At 42.0% G+C, this 18259-nt stretch overlaps 1 protein-coding gene across 1 annotated transcript in view; it reads right to left on the bottom strand.

Moving 5' to 3' along the window:
• Positions 1–16647, bottom strand: part of ZNF236 (zinc finger protein 236) — a 174674-nt gene extending 158027 nt beyond the window's left edge. Inside the window, exons 1-2 of the mRNA XM_063451634.1 lie at positions 16520–16647; positions 4941–5080 (exon numbers count right to left, since the gene is read on the bottom strand). Of these exons, the coding sequence (XP_063307704.1) occupies positions 4941–5080; positions 16520–16571 (192 nt within the window). The 5' untranslated portion in view covers positions 16572–16647. The remainder of the gene's footprint in view (positions 1–4940; positions 5081–16519) is intronic.
• Positions 16648–18259: the final 1612 nt, after the last annotated feature.

Below are 18259 nucleotides of genomic sequence, written 5' to 3'. Positions count from 1 at the left end.
GCCAAGCAGGGTGCCCCTGCATGAAGCTGGACATCCAACTCACCACACTTCCAGCCGGCTCCCAAGCGACCACAAGCAGAAAACACTAAGCCTCCCACCACGGCTGACCCAGGCTCTCGGTGGACCAAGCAAACCGCAAAGCAGCCGCAGCCCACGAGAACCCTCACAGCACGCAGGCTTCCTTCACCCCGAGAGTTCCGAAGTTGGAGCCAGCGTACAATCCACAGAGCAGCAGAGATGGACGGAGGTCAGAAGCCTACTTCCCCATTACCTAGAACAAGCTGTACTGGCATCGGTCGGCAGTGGGACTTTCCCTCCAAGTACGGCCTCGAGACCACCAAGATGGCGGCTTCCCACGGAGACAAAGTCCAGCTCCAGCAAGAATCAATGAAGAACTGTCAGAGGGACTACTGCTCGTAAGCTGCAGCACAGAGAAGCTACCCTTAATAAGCAGCACTCTCCCTTGTCTTGTGCACGACCCTACTTTAGCAAGTATACCTATAGTGGCTTTGGGATGATCTAAATGCATTAACATGTAACTATAGGGGACTAAGGGGTGCAGCTGTGTCTCTCATGCTTTACCAAATGCATCCATGTATGTCCAGGGGGGCCTGAGGGGTGATGTTATATCTCTCATACTCAAGCATGTACCTAGCTCAACTAAATATACTACCTGCATGTAACCTTATCTTGCAACTAACTAGAAAACGCGCAATGTCTAGCAACTGCTATGTGTTAAATGCAACGTCTACCTAACCAAAAATGTGCAAGTTACTTCTATGCCACAAATATGTACACCAATATACGAATAATGCGCTTGTTAGAGCTGTTGTGGCTGTTCAAGCAATGTTGTATTCTCATATGCACAACAAAAATAAAGAATTCAAAAAAAAAAAAAAAAAAAAAAAGAGTCTGTCCAGCTTAGACTCAATATCCTGCCAGGCTTTGCTGGTACCAGGAGGACACGCGGCTGCCGCCATATTGGGAGAGTCGCAGATGAGTATGTCAGCCTGGGCGGCTGTGCTCTGTGCGTCCATTAGCTCCAGACAGCCTCTCAGGGGTGGACCGGGATAACCCCCACCAGTCCAGGGGGGGGGGGGGAGGGTCACGGAGCTCCTGCCGGGAAGTAGCTGCTCCTGGGCATCCCAGGATCGGGAGATCGGCCGCCTCTCCCGCCCTGTGAGCACCAGGCCACACTTGCCACGCGGAGGTAAGTAAGACTCTGTCGAGTTGCTGACCGCTATTAAGCAATTTTTTTTTTCCTGTGTAATCTAATTGCAGTTGCCTGCCTGCCAGCGTGTGTGTCAGGCTCACAGCGTATACTGTGCCCACTTGCCCAGTGCCACCACTCATATCTGGTGTCACAATATTTAAAAAAAAAAAAAAACTTTTTTGACTGTAATATAATAGCAGTCAGTTTCCTTCACACGTGTGCGTTTCAGGGCCTGCCAGGGCACAGTGTCACACCAGTGCAACTCATATCTGGTGTAACAGTAGTGTACATTTAAAAAAAAAACCTAGAAATTTGACTGTAAATTAATAGCAGTCAGTTTCCTTCACACGTGTGCGTTTCAGGGCCTGCCAGGGCACAGTGTCACACCAGTGCAACTCATATCTGGTGTAACAGTAGTGTACATTTAAAAAAAAAAATACAATTTTGACTTTAATAGATTGAATAGCAGTTAGTTGTCTGCAAGCGTGTGTGTCAGGCCTACAGCGTCTACTCTGCCAACTTCTGCCAGTGCACAGTGCCACTCATATCTGTTGTCACAGTAGCTTGCACGCATAGTACCACTAATCAAAAAAAAATGACAGGCAGAGGCAGGCACCCCGCAGGGGCCGTCGTGGTGGTGGTGCTGTGATTCCCTTTAGCCCTAGAATAATGCCCAGTGTTCAGAGGCCACGTACCCTGAACTCGAAAAGTTCTGAGGATATAGTTGACTGGCTAACACAGGACACCCAATCTTATACAGCCTCCGCTCGGAACCTTGACGCACCATCCTCCTCCAGCTTAGCTTCTGGCACCTCTCAAGTTACCACTCGCCCGCCTGCCGCCACCACCAACACTAGCACCACAGCCGCTTCACTTGATCTGTCAGAGGAGTTATTTACACATCAGTTGGAAGAAATGAGTGATGCGCAACCATTATTGCCAGAGGATGTAGATAACAGGGATATGTCTCAGTCAGGCAGCATTACACACATGGACGTACGGTGTGATGATGATGATGTTGTACCCGCTGCTGCTTTCTTTGCTGAGTTGTCAGATACAAGTGAAGCGGTTAATGATGACGATGCATCCGTGGATGTCACGTGGGTGCCCGCTAGAAGAGAAGAAGAACAGGGGGAAAGTTCAGATGGGGAGACAGAGAGGAGGAGGAGACGAGTTGGAAGCAGGGGGAGGTCGTCGCAAGGAGCTAGTGGCACAGTCAGACAGCATGCATCGGCACCCGGGGTCAGCCAGACAGCACGCCAATCAACGCATGCTGTTGCCACCACCAGAATGCCGTCATTGCAGAGCTCAGCAGTGTGGCATTTTTTTGGTGTGTCTGCCTCTGACAATAGTTTGCGGTGCGTTAAACGGGGAGTTTGGTCTGTCACTGTGAAGCGGGCGTAACCCTTACACTACCTGATCGATACAACATCATACTTGATGTTTTAAAGCACGTTATTCCAAACAATTTAGGAATGTTAGATGATTTATGCCCTTTATGGATTAAAACCAGACTCTGCATCAACTATGTAAATTTTCCATGGGAGTTTTGCCATGGATCCCCCTCCGGCATGCCACAGTCCAGGTGTTAGTCCCCTTGAAACAACTTTTCCATCACTATTGTGGCCAGAAAGAGTCCCTGTGGGTTTTAAAATTCGCCTGCCCATTGAAGTCTATGGCGGTTCGCCCGTTCACGAACATTTGCGGAAATTCGCGAAAATTTTATGTCTGCGACATCTCTACCAAACACCACTGCATTCAAATGCAAGCATTAAATACAAACAGGAAATAGGAGTAGGTGATTTATAGAGTCCCACAGGGGAAACTAACATCAGGAGAGCTCCACTGTATAAGAAATACAATCTAAGGATAAAAAGGGATATGCAAACAAAAAGTATAACTTGGGAAAAAAGGGAGATCTACTAAATGGTGCACAGGGGATCAATTGTCTGGAGTACTAACTAGCATCTAAGTTCCAGTTCCCCTAGTGTCCGACTGAGTGGGAATCAGGGCGTTCTTCGGCGTGCGCTCTCAGAGCTGGCCAGGTCAGCAGCTGACTAGTAGTGTATATTATTGTTGCCCCATTGATGGAGCTTGTTTTGTCGACCTCGAATGGATGGGGTGTTGGGTTGGCCCTGCCGGGATTTGAACCTGTAGGCTTTGTGGTCGGGGATTTTGCCAGCTGAGCTACCTCATCGGCGAGGTGTGTCTTCACTATGTTTTTGAGATGTAGAATATGTGACGACATGCCACGCCCCCGGTAGACTGCAGAATAGAGTTTAGACACTCCGCCTCTTAGGACCTCCCACATTGAACAGCTGATGGCCATGTCTCATCAGCAACAGGTATTTAAATGGAACAACAAGCTGCTCATGTTCACGAGCTCCTGACGTCTGCGTTTTGAACACGCCGAAACGCACGTCGAGCATTTTCTTTTTTTAATCTCTGCACTTGGTAGCACTTTTCTATTTTTGTTACCACTATGGTTATTGATTTTTAGGTGTTCATTTATTTATTTATAACTTTAGTAGGGAGAATTGGTTCAGGTAGACACAAGTGGTCAGACCACGGTGTCGAGGTAACTCTTAGGGTGAATTGAGAGATTTATTTATTTTTTGTGTAAGGCTTTTCATCTGCGTTTAGACCAGATTACCTGGTCCCTTGTTCTCTGGGGACCCTGTGCCTTTTCTCTCTCCCTAACCTCATTTACACTACCTTCCCGTCAGTCGGACACTAGGGGAACTGGAACTTAGTTGCTAGTTAGTACTCAAGACAATTGATCCTCTGGGCACCGTTTAGTAGATCTCCCCTTTTTCTCAAGTTATACTTTTTGTTTGCATATCCCTTTTTATCCTTAGATTGATTAAAGGTAGGGCCCCCGTGTTCCTAATTTCTTATACAGTGAAGCTCTCCTGATGTTAGTTTCCCATTGTGGGACTCTATACATCACCTACTCCTATTTCCCTCATATTTTGGAGGGTTACCCCCTCATTGGAGCTCCCTATTAGGTGGTTACAGTGGTGCAGCTCATGAGCCCTTGACTTGTATCCGGACTCCTGACCTGCACTCTGTTTACTTTATTTCTCCATTTTGTGTTTTAAATACAAACAGATCCCTGTAATTAAATGCTTAAATTATACACAAACACCAAATCTACAGACAAAGGCACACCTGCATTTAAATGCCAACACTAAATACAAACACACACTCCTGCATTTGACGCAAACACTACACACAAGTACACCAGTGCATTCCAATCATAACAGTACATACAAATACACCCCTACATGCACACACAGACTCTATACAAAACATGTTAAATTCAAACAATATAAACACTGCTCACAAGTGCAATTCTGCAAGGATGGCCAAATGGAAGACCTCCAGCTGGCATAGCATTTTTTGGAGTTGAACAACAAATGAGGATCTACCTTTTTGCCACTCTTGCACTAGAGGAGTGTCACAAAAGATTTTCTTGCACCAGGGCCCTTTCTACAATAGTTACGCCACTAGGTTGGGCGATTGCATGACAGGGTGTGTGGGGGGAGGGCAGGATACAAGGAGCTCAAACAAATGCTTGCATATGGTCCAATCAATATTAAAGACTGCCCTGTCCAAAAATCTAAAAATATTTGAAAAACGCATCCAAAAATCTTAAATTGAGGCCCAAATTATCAAATAAAAAAAAATGGTATGCCGAAAATGGTTATTTTTATTATTTCCTTACCTTATCATTTCTTTCATGGTCACGCATGTGTCTCTGGTACTGTGTCTCCTTAGGAAAGGTTAACAGGCAGATATCACACTTGTATGTTGTCCCATGACAAACATAACTATTATTCTCAGCATTTGATGAGATAACATCTTCTGCAAAGTTTTTAGAAAGACAACGACTAGATTATTTTAGAAACATTTATACAAAAACCAAAATACAAAACAAAATTACATTATACAGTATATTTATATAGACAGTAAGAATTTTGCACAGTAACGGATATACACTGAACAAAATTATAAAAGCAATGTTTTTGTTTTTGCCCCCATTTTTCATGAGCTGAACTCAAAGATCTAAGATTTTTTCTATGTACACAAAAGGCATATTTCTCTCAAATATTGTTCACAAATCTGTGTTAGTGAGCACTTCTCCTTTGCCGAGATAATCGATCCACCTCACAGGTGTGGCATATCAAGATGCTGATTAGACAGCATGATTATTGCACACGTGTGCCTTAGGCTGGCCACAATAAAAGGCCACTGTAGCGAAGTTACATTTAAGGAAATTAAAGAAATTTCCTGGCCGTGAGATTTCCCCCGGGTAGCTGAAGGGAGCTGCTGGGAAGGTAAGTAAGCGCTTGCTGCGGGCCCCCACTGCACAGTCCATGCCACTGGACCACCAGGGAATGCCATATCCCTCACCCTGGCCAGGTAACAAGCAGGGAGGGGGGACTAAAAAAAAAAAATAACAATATAAAAAATAATAAAAAAATGCCCCTCCCCCCAAATTACATACCTACAGAAACACACACACTGAATTATGTACACACACTACACAAACATACACACTGCATTATATAAACACACTACACAAACACACACACTGCATTATATAAACACACTACATAAACACACTGTGTATATAATGCAGTGTGTTTGTGTAGTGTGTTTATATAATGCAGTGTGTGTATAGTGAATGCAGTGAGTTTATATAATGCAGTGTGTGTATATAATGAATGCAGTGTGTGTATATAATGCAGTGTGTTTGTGTAGTGTGTGTATAGTGAATGCAGTGGGTTTATATAATGCAGTGTGTGTATATAATGCAGTGTGTGTGTATAGTGAATGCAGTGTGTGTGTTTGTGTAGTGTGTGTATATAATGCACACTACACAAACACACTGCATTAATAAAAATCAATATCGGTCGATCCCTAGTTTGAATATAAAACCTATCAGCTGATATATTTTTTCAAATGTGTATATTACCTGTACCTACGGTTTAGGCTGGTTGGATTTTTGCTGAGAGAGGAGTGCCCTCCAAGGCACAGCATTAGGGCTTTTTTCCTATTACCCATCTGGATACAGCCACAAGATTATATATACTTTGCTTTATGGTTTTAAGTAACCCTTATTGATAATTGTTTAGTAGATACATCCCTATTTTCCTTAAGGACAGCAAACAAACACATATGTATTTATATTTAATTACTTTGTTTCCTTTGGATTTATATGTTACTCTTGTATCTAGATTCGCCTGTAGTTTTCTACCTTAGGACTATATAAGTGATGGTCTATTAATACTTTTATATACTATTATATAGGAGTTCTTTGCCCATATTTCACCACTATGCCTTTTACGGTTTATACAGTCTTATCTACAGATACATTCTCTGATATCTAGTTATTAACAACATATGCAGTTTTTTCTGATAGATATCTTTTGCAATTATCTAATAGTGGTTCATTTTAGATTATTATCAAATATTGCTTATTTAATATAGATACATCATACATTATAATAACAATAAATATATAATAAACTGTATAATTTGACAAAGTCAATAATGTATGAATAACAGAAAGAAATAAAAACAAGAACTAGGGAATATTGACAATACTATCCAGCTAAGAAATAATTACTGTACATTGTCAGAAAGATAAAGAGAAAAAAAAAATCTATACTAAATCAAAGTAAAATGAAATGCCAAATATAATTTGTTGTACTTGGCACATCTTTTGTCAGAAAAAACAACTGTTCAGTCAGGTGGGAGCATGATTAAAGCCTGTATTCACGTCTCATATCGTCCATTCATGTTTTAAAATGGATGTTAAATTGGATGAAGCAATTTATTTTAAATTCTTATGTTCATTATTGGATATTTTAATATGTACAATTAAAAGTTCTGTTTCATATTTATGATGGCTGTTCTTTCATATATTCTTATTTTTTTGGTTTGTACTGTTTGTTATATAGTTACCACCCATTAGTCACTCCAGCATGGCACTCTCTCTCTCTCTAACTTTTTTTTATTTTATTTTGTTGCAGTGGTGCTTAAAGAATCACTTTAAGAATATTGGAGTAAATATGGCATTCTTTGGTTAGTATTGGGAATATAACACATTTGCTCTGGTGTCATTATCAACAAGTCATCAATTTTGTAGATTTTTAGTTATTTTGCAAACGGAAAGGCAAACATCTTTCTTGCAGAAAAAGGAAGCATTAGATCTTAACATGTATAGCTTGGAGGAAAGACGAGACGGGGGGATATGATAGAAACATTTACATACATAAAGGGAATCAACACAATAAAGGAGGAGACTATATTTAAAAGAAGAAAAACTACCACAACAAGAGGACAGTCTTAATTTAGAGGGACAAAGGTTTAAAAATAATATCCGGAAGTATTACTTTACTGAGAGGGTAGTGGATGCATGGAATAGCCTTCCAGCTGAAGTGGTAGAGGTTAACACAGTAAAGGAGTTTAAGCATGCGTGGGATAGGCTATCCTAACTATAAGATAAGGCCAGGGACTTATGAAAGTATTTAAAAATTGGGCAGACTAGATGGGCCGAATGGTTCTTATCTGCCATCACATTCTATGTTTCTATAGGTAAACTAGAAAAATCTGTCAGAGTTGTAGCAACTGACATTTCTATGTTTCAATGTTACAAAAGGATCCAATGAATTACAACAGATAATGTAACATTAGTGCCATCTCCTGGAATCATGTAGAATTACCTGCCAGGTATGATAAATAAAAAGAGATACAGAAACTTCTCATTTCAATAGTGTCAACATATTCTGCAGGGCTTTATAATTATCCAATAAGGATATAAAACAGAAATTAACTATCAAACAAATAAATGTGAACAAAAATAAAAGTTGAAGACCCCTTATGTCTACACATTCTGATCAAAACAAATGTAAACAAAACCTGGACGCTATATGTCTGTTCAACCGTAATTCAACTCTTACATATTATGTGTGCCCATTTTGTTCAGGAGTAACTGGTCTTTCATTTCATTTCAAATATTTATATTTGAAACAATTTAATATGAATAAAATTGGAAGGACTTTGAAAATAAAAATATATTTTGTTATTTTTTAAGTTCTGCTTGGCATTTTAACGGTAAATCCAATAATACTGTTTTTGCTGCAATAAAATACACATATTTGTGTTCAGCGATGTCTTACAAGTACAACAGTAGCCCCCATGTACAAGTTATATGGGGTATTGGAAAGTTACAGGGTCAAATATAGTGCTTTTAACCTTTTTCATTTTTACACATTAAAATTTGCCAGATGCTGCCTTTGAAACCATATGGCAGCCCAGAAATATAAATTAAACCCATCATGGCATACCATTTCCAAAAGCAGACAACCCAGGGTATGTATAGTCTTTTTAGTAACCATTTAGTACAAACCATAACCAAAGTTAGTGTTCATTTTTGTTTTTTGCATTTTTAACAGTGCTTGCTCATTTCATTTTTTACACATTAAAAATTTGCCAAATTGGTTACAGTGCCTTTGAGACTTTATGGAAGCCCAGGAATGAGAAATACCCCCATCATGGCATACCTTTTGCAAAAATAGACAACCCAACGTATTAAAAAAGGGGTATGCCCAGTCTTTTTTAAAAGTCACTTTGTCACAAACCCTGACCAAAATTATCATTCATATTTGTTTTTCCATTTTTTACAAAAGAAAATGCCCTTTCACTGATGATATCAATATTATAAGTTTTACTGCTCCAAAACACTCATTTTTGTATTTTCGCATTTCTGTTTGCCAGATTGGTTAGGTGGCCTATGCTGCCTTTGAGACTATATGGCAGCACAGAAATTAGAATTACCCTCATCATGGCATACCATTCTGAAAAGTAGACAACCCAGGGTATTCAGTATGGGGTAAGTGCGGTCTTTTGTAGTAGCCACTTAGTCACAAACCCTGGCCAAAGTTAGCCTTCATATTTTTTTTTCCATTTTTCACACAAAAACGGCGCTTTCACTGATGAAATCATCATCATTACAGGTGTTTGTGTTCTAAAACACTTATATTTGTGTTCAACAAAGCCGTACGAGTACAACAGTACCCCTTATGTACAGGTTTTATGGGGTTTTGGAAAGTTACAGGTTTAAATATAGGGCTTGTAAATTAAATTAGCTGGACTTTCTGCCTGGGTTGTCAGTCAGGTCCCTTGAATTATAATTAATAAAATTACTTAATTATGTAAAAATAGTAGATAAATATACAAATATATACCAATAAACATGGAAAATCACCTATCATTTTTTTTTGTTAATGCATTTTTCATGCATGTGATGCTCAGTTTTCATTTAAAGGTATATTTAAGCGATTTAGCAATTGACATCATGTCTTTGAAGTCTCACTGCCATTTACAAGTTAAATCACTTATTTCTGTTTATGCATCCCTAGCCAAACCTTCCCTGGCTGTGACTGACACAGCTAGCATTAGAAAAAAAATTTGATTTTCAATTAGATGTAACTTACTTTCAAAGTTTGTAGCTCCTATTTTGCAAATTGAACTTTAATCGCAAGGTCTAGCTATTAACAGTGCAGGAGATAATAAATTATTAACTAAACAGAATTTGCAATAAAGGAAGTGTAAACATTAGATGATTCTTTACAGGAAGTGTTTAGGAAGGCTGTGTAAGTCACATGCAGGGATGTGTAACTAGGGCTGTATAAACAAAGTGATTTAACTCCTAAATGGCAGTGAATTGAACAATAAGACTACAGCGACATGATCTATACACCAAACTGCTCCATTAAGCTAAAGATGTTTTGGTGACTATAGTGTCCCTTTAACATAATATTAAAAATACTCACAAATTAAAGGGGAAACAACACTTCTCTCAAAATTATAGCACTGAAGAAAAATTATTAATAACTTTATTAACATTTTTTCATGTTACACTTAATATCATCCATTCAGTGCAGGCACAGCCAGAACTGTGAATGAGAATCCTAAAGAGACACAATTGGGGGAGATTTTTTTTAGTACGCACTAAAAAGTGGTGCAAAGATGTAAAAGGGAAGGGATCACCAATGGAACTCAGCTGCTTTTTCCCACTTGTTTCAATGGTGACTGCACAACTTTTAGTACTTTGTAATTTTTAAAAACATCCGTGCCTCTCTGATGTCAGAAGTGCTACCATAAATCAGAAATGCAGTACACTTGCTGAAAAGCTTCCTGATTTTTGATAATTTATCATCAAGAAGTGACATAGATTAGAAAAATAAAATATACAAAAGAGAAGATGAACCCAGTAAACTGGATTTGTATATTATGGAGGGGGTGGGGAATAAATAATTTTACGTACACAAACACACACACATATACATACATGCCCAGACACAAAGGACTGGCGCAACCGCTGGGCGAGTTAAGTAGTCGCCTAGGGTGCACAGGCCTGGGGGGCGCAATGTCCAGGTATAAATTTAAAGACCTATGTGTCGAAACGTTGAAATGATTTGAAAACACGCTTTGATGTTTGTTGCGAACCCTGGGAGTTCTCTAATTTTTTGTGTTGGAGATATATATATATATATCGTACAACAAACTAGTATTCTTAAAGTAGATCTTCCTCAGCTGTTTTAGAACTACAACTCCCAGGATGATTTTTTTTACCAGCCTTAAATGGTTGATACAAGCATAATATTCACTATAACCTTTTTTACTGGCTATGGTGCCTGGAATATCCTGCTGGCATTCCCCTGTGTCCCGCTCAGTGTCGAGGCCATATAAATATACTGGCTGAACAGTGCAGTGGTAAGACACAATGTACACCATATAAGATACCTAAGATATATAAGGTAGGCCTTTGTGTAATTTGAACAGTCAAACTGCTATAATGCCCCAAATTGTGACAAAGGCCCACTAAATCAATCATAATTCCAATTGTAAAAACTGGTAAGGTCTCATGTATGGCACTGTAGCTTCACAGAATAGTGACAAAGGTTTTTAATCGGGGGTATTGTACTCAGAAGATGTAGCTGATCACTATATGGGAATTTTTGTTTTATTTTACAATATTTAATTGTTTTAAAAGGATACAAGACATTGGGGACGTGTACAGTATCAAAAATAGGTGTATCAGGCGAACGTAAATCTCAAGTCGCGGAGCAACATCAATTTTATATGGTGTACATTGTGCCTTTTGCATTTTATTTTTTACTTACAACACAAGGAGACTGGAAGAGGATGTATGTGGGAAAATATGCAGACTGTCTCAGCACCTGTGGGCATAATGGCCTAGAAGGAGCGTATCTCAAGCCATGTGCTCTTAAGGAGCAGGTAGGGATGGAAGGGGATAAGTATAAATAAGGGAAGGAGGGTGAAGAGAAGATGGGAGGATGATAGGGGAGGAGTGAAAGAATTTAAAAAGGGGGTGGGGGGACTGTATTGAAGAGTCAGAGAAGTCTGATGTTATTATAATAATATTCTAAAAATGATATTACGAGCCAGGAAACCTACAAATTTTCCGGAAAATGTTCACAATTTTGGCCACTAGTATATAATTATATTACAATTTACTGTATATGCAGGCGCATACGGTGACATTTTAATGCAGCACTGTCATGCCAAACTTACCTTTCCCCAATCGCTTCCTTTTCTCTTCCTCTCTCAGGATCTGTTCTTCCTTCCTATCTTATCTAATTTTCTTTAAAACATAAGACAAAGTAGGGACTACTTTGTCTTGTATTTTTCCTACGCTTGACCAGCTTTGACCCACTTCCTGTATTTTCCCACAATACTCACCCTTTCTTCCGTGATCTTACAATGCCTGCTTTCAGTATTTCATTTGGACAGGACGTGGGCGAAACTACCAAATCGAATGAAATGCTGATCCTATTCGTGCCGCGGCTGCATCTTGCAGTCGCTTAGTAAATAGCTCCCTAAATCCCACGGTATTAGGGAGCTATCTACCAAAAGGCTGAAAGACCAATTTTGGTCTTTCATTCAACTTTACTAATACTAAGTAAAAATGACTTAGTACTAGTGAATAAGGGGAGTTTTTAATCTCCCTTCTGCCCTACTCGCTATGCCATGAGTAGGGACATGTCTACTAAACAGTTGTAAAGAAGAAAAAAAAAAGACCCCCACTCCTACTAAAATAATTAACGGGGGGAGTACATAGTGTGCCCCCAGCACCCGAAGCCCCACCCGTGACACGCGAGTGGGGGCTATTAAACTAAATGATGGACCTAATGTCCCCCTCCGACACCCACCCATGAGCGGCGGTTGGGGGACCTAAGTAACAAAAGGGGGGTGACTTATTGTCTCCCCCCCGCTCCGGCCCCCACCCATGAGTGGCGGGTGAGGGCCAAAAGTAACAAAAGTGGGGGGTGACTTATTGACTTCCCCTCAGCCCCCACCCATGTGTGGCGGGTGGGGGCCAAAATTTACAAAAGGAGGGGAACCTATTGTCTCCCCCCCTCTGGCCCCCACCCATGAGCAGCAGGTGGGGGCCCTAAGTAACAAAAGAAGGGAGAGACCTATGTCCTCCCCTGTTAATTATTTTTCTATTGGTCCCACCTTGGGGGACCTCTACTAGGTCCCCAATTAATTGATTCATGAGGTGGGGGGCTTTTTTTTTTTTAGAACAGTGATACACAGTAAACACTGTTTAGTAGACATGCCCCTACTCACGGGATAGCTAGGCTAGGCCTTCGGGAGATTTTAATCTCCCTTATGTTAATATGGGAGTCATATGGACCCTCATAGAATGACAGGGGGGACATGGAGGGAGTGAGGAAGTGGCAGGGAGCACTGCTCCCTGCCGCTTCTAATTTCACATATTACAAGGAGGGAGCCACAAGCCGGTAGCTCCCTCCTTGTAATAAACGAAATGAACAAACAAAGAGGTCTTCGTTCATTCATTTGAAATTCCTTTTAATTAATTTGTATTTCTGACGAATGAATAGACAAAAATTCCCATCCGAATTTTGGACAATAGCGAATGCCCAAGTGGTTAAATGGGCATGCGTGGGAATTTCATAGCGCTATCTAGTGTGGGCTGATAATGTATCCCACAGGGCCTTCATCTGCCCATACAAAGATGGCGGCAACTATGACCTAGGTCCGGGCATAAAATGAAGTTATTAAAAAAGGTAAAATAGGGGGCATTTGGGGGTGACTAGGGGCACAATAAAATGTATTGCAGACGGAAGAGGGGTTAAAAAAAAAAAAAAAAAAACTGATGCGGCCCTGACAGTGCTGCTTTAATTATACAAAATGTGTATCTTATTTAATTATTTTCAGAAGTATTATGTATATTCAATTGCAGCCAGTGATGTTAATTTCTATACTTGTTTGTAAATATCAAGTTGCATTCGCTATGGATGGATCATTAACCACAATATACGTGTGTGTTATATGTAGATATGGATTAAAGGTAAAATGGTGTAAGGAGCACATTTAATGAGGGATCCATAAGATATAGTATAAAATGTACGATGGTGTAAGGAGCGCATTTAATGAGGGATCCATAAGAGATGTTTAAAGAGGAGAGTGCTGCTGTATGAGAGCAATGCTCAAGAACCAGACACGCAAAGGGTTCTGGGTGATCGTGTTGTTAAAACGAACACCGTGTGACCTTGCCGAAGCAAATATCATCATTGTGGCCGTGTGATAAGCAGGAAGCCCGCTGTAACATGGCAACAGCCCTGGGCAGTGTATGGGTGTAATGGACGGGCAGTGTATACAGTGTGTGCAACGGACAGGCAGTGTATACAGTGTGTGTAAAGGACGGGCAGTGTACACAGTGTGTGTAAAGGACGGGCAGTGTACACAGTGTGTGTAAAGGACGGGCAGTGTACACAGTGTGTGTAAAGGACGGGCAGTGTACACAGTGTGTGTAAAGGACGGGCAGTGTACACAGTGTGTGTAACGGATGGGCAGTGTATACAGTGTGTGTAACGGATGGGCAGTGTATACAGTGTGTGTAATGGATGGGCAGTGTATACGGTGTGTGTAATGGATGGGCAGTGTATACAGTGTGTGTAATGGACGGGCAGTGTATACAGTGTGTGTGATGGACGGGCAGTGTATACAGTGTGTGTGATGGACGGGCAGTGTATACAGTGTGTGTGATGGATGGGCAGTGTATACAGTGTGTGTGATGGACGGGCAGTGTATACAGTGTGTGTGATGGACGGGCAGTGTATACAGTGTGTCTAAAGGACGGGCAGTGTATACAGTGTGTCTAAAGGACGGGCAGTGTATACTGTATACACTGTGTGTGTGATGGACGGGCAGTGTATACAGTGTGTGATGGACGTGCAGTGTATGCAGTGTGTGTGATGGACGTGCAGTGTATACAGTGTGTGTGTGATGGACGTGCAGTGTATACAGTGTGTGTAACGGATGGGCAGTGTATACCGTGTGTGTAAAGGACGGGCAGTGTACACAGTGTGTGTAAAGGACGGGCAATGTATACAGTGTGTGTAAAGGACGGGCAGTGTATACAGTGTGTGTAAAGGACGGGCAGTGTATACAGTGTGTGTAAAGGACGGGCAGTGTATACAGTGTGTGTAAAGGACGGGCAGTGTATACAGTGTGTGTAAAGGACGGGCAGTGTATACAGTGTGTGTAAAGGACGGGCAGTGTACACAGTGTGTGTAACGGATGGGCAGTGTATACAGTGTGTGTAACGGATGGGCAGTGTATACGGTGTGTGTAACGGATGGGCAGTGTATACAGTGTGTGTAATGGACGGGCAGTGTATACAGTGTGTGTGATGGACGGGCAGTGTATACAGTGTGTGTGATGGATGGGCAGTGTATACAGTGTGTGTGATGGACGGGCAGTGTATACAGTGTGTGTGATGGACGGGCAGTGTATACAGTGTGTCTAAAGGACGGGCAGTGTATACAGTGTGTCTAAAGGACGGGCAGTGTATACTGTATACACTGTGTGTGTGATGGACGGGCAGTGTATACAGTGTGTGATGGACGTGCAGTGTATGCAGTGTGTGTGATGGACGTGCAGTGTATACAGTGTGTGTGTGATGGACGTGCAGTGTATACAGTGTGTGTAACGGATGGGCAGTGTATACCGTGTGTGTAAAGGACGGGCAGTGTACACAGTGTGTGTAAAGGACGGGCAATGTACACAGTGTGTGTAAAGGACGGGCAGTGTATACAGTGTGTGTAAAGGACGGGCAGTGTATACAGTGTGTGTAAAGGACGGGCAGTGTATACAGTGTGTGTAAAGGACGGGCAGTGTATACAGTGTGTGTAACGGACGGGCAGTGTATACAGTGTGTGTAACGGATGGGCAGTGTATACAGTGTGTGTAATGGACAGGCAGTGTATACAGTGTGTGTGATGGACGGGCAGTATATACAGTGTGTGTGATGGACGGGCAGTGTATACAGTGTGTGTGTGATGGACGGGCAGTGTATACAGTGTGTGTAAAAGACGGGCAGTGTATACTGTATACACTGTGTGTGTGTGATGGACGGGCAGTGTATACAGTGTGTGTGGACATGCAGTGTATGCAGTGTGTGTGATGGACGGGCAGTGTATACAGTGTGTGTGATGGACGGGCAGTGTATACAGTGTGTGTGATGGACGTGCAGTGTATACAGTGTGTGTGATGAACGTGCAGTGTATACAGTGTGTGTGATGAACGTGCAGTGAATACAGTGTGTGATGGACGGGCAGTGTATACAGTGTGTGTGATGAACGTGCAGTGTATACAGTGTGTGTAATGGACGTGCAGTGTATACAGTGTGTGTAATGGACGTGCAGTGTATAGTGTGTGTAATGGACGTGCAGTGTATACAGTGTGTGTAATGGACGTGCAGTGTATACAGTGTGTGTGGACATGCAGTGTATGCAGTGTGTGTGATGGACGGGCAGTGTATACAGTGTGTGTGATGAACGTGCAGTGTATACAGTGTGTGTGATGGACGGGCAGTGTATACAGTGTGTGTGTGATGAACGTGCAGTGTATACAGTGTGTGTAATGGACGTGCAGTGTATGCAGTGTGTGCAGTGTGTGTGATGGACGGAGCTGGAGTGCGCCGCGCGCTTCCTCTCCGTCCCACACACTCTGCAAACTCCTCAACTGCCTTTGCCGCAGCCTCGAGTCCGGGTGCTACGTCCCCCACCCGTATCATTCCGCCCTGTCTCCGGGCGAGGCGGGCTCACAGCTCGGCCTCTCCACCACATCCGGGGACTATATGAGCTTTCACATACAAACCTGCGCTGCCGTACAACCCTCCCAGCACCCGCCTCGCCCACATCACCGTTCACACAGCACCCAGAGATCTGTTTTCACCTCTTTGTGGCGCATCCCCAACCTGGGATTTAAGAACGCGGCCCCGCGGCATTGGGCTCGGATTATTTTTTCTTTCGGGTTAATGTCGCCTCTTCCTCTATTTCCCGTAGTGGCGGCGGAAGCAGCAGCAGGGGATTGGAGGGAGGAAAAGGAAGAAGACGCGTCCGCGGCGGAGGGAGCGAATCGGGGAGGGGGGTATAGTGACGTCAGCAGAGGCCCAACTTGATCCCGAGTACAGTTATAATTCCTGGTGCGCCCCGGGCAGCGCTGTGTGAGGGTCAGAGCGCGCTCACCGTGAGCATACGGCCGGGGAGACGGTAGGTGTGCGGGGTCACTGCGCCCACAGGGGAGCGAGCAGCCCGCGGCGGACATCTTGACTCCTGGCAGAGCGTGCTGCGAGACTGGGACAGCCTGCATGGCCGCCGGAGTGTGATCGCGGGAGATCACACGGAGCTGGCACTCCGGAGCTTTTTATAAAGATATAAACTGCATGAAAAATGGCTTTCACTTTGTTAGAACATTAGTTATATGTGTCCTGTGACTGCTGGTTTAACACGGTGTCACATCAGCTGCCCTCTCTCTCCAATACAGGATATACACTCGGTCTCTGTGATTGCTGCTTACAATGTTCGCATATGGGATGCTCTATGGATGTGACCCATGGTTGTAAGATCACACAGGCCTGGTTTGTATTCTTGCCTGTGCATGAGAGTACATTAAAGTGACACTCCAGACACCAAAACAACTTCATTTAGGTGAAGTTGTTATGGTGCCAACTCCTAAATGGCAGTGAGACTTCATAATCTATACACAACTGCTTCATCCAAAACCCTATTGGAAAGCATTGTATAATGCGCTACAGGTTCCCTTTAAGCTAAAGTTGTTTTGAGGACTGTAATGTCCCCTTAATATATTTTAGACAAGTTTGGTCCAAATATGAAAGATGTTATTGCTAAAGCTGATGTGGAACGTTAGTGTAAGTATGCCAGGAACCGAGAGCTGCATTTGGTCAAAGTGGTTGAAAACTGTTGACCCAGAATCAAGGGACCGCACTTGCTGTCTATTGGCACCATAACATTACAACTGTATGTAATTGTCATATGTTAGAAAGTACCAGTTAATAAATCATAAAAGCAGCTTAAATTGTAAATTATTTCCAAAATAACCATATTCACATTGTTTAATCCTCAATTGTATTTTTGTGTTTGTGTATTGTTTTTCTTTTTCCTAACTTCATCATGTAAACTGTACATTGGGCTTGTGATACAGAAAACTTGAAAAAAATAAAATGTTGACTTTTATGGTTTACTGAAATTTGTGTCAATTTTTTGTTAATCAAAGTTTTTCTACTAAATAAGGTACAAATAAAACACACTCTCTCTCCCCCTCCATTTTGGGGGTCCTCTGATTTAGTTCTCTAGCCATCACTGTTTGGCCCTTATTAAAGTTATCCATTATCCATTTTTCCTGCTTCCAACATATGAAATTCTAGAACTGTCTGTTATGCAGATTATACTGTATGCTCATTATTCTTTTAGTATGGGAAAAAAACTAATACTTCTAAGAAAGTCAACTACATGCCCAGGATATGATGGGAAAGCTGTAGAAGGAAAATATTTATGTGCGTGCTGCTTTAAAATGGCAGCATCTACATCTTAGAAATTATCAGATAACATGTCATTAGGAGAGAAGTAGCCCAAGGCATTTCAGAAGCAATGAATATCGGGAATAAATCTAAGA

Source organism: Pelobates fuscus, chromosome 4 (assembly GCF_036172605.1).
Source record: "Pelobates fuscus isolate aPelFus1 chromosome 4, aPelFus1.pri, whole genome shotgun sequence".
NCBI lineage: Eukaryota > Metazoa > Chordata > Amphibia > Anura > Pelobatidae > Pelobates > Pelobates fuscus.
Note: the sequence above shows the minus strand (reverse complement) of the source record. Positions and strands in the feature narration are given on the sequence as shown.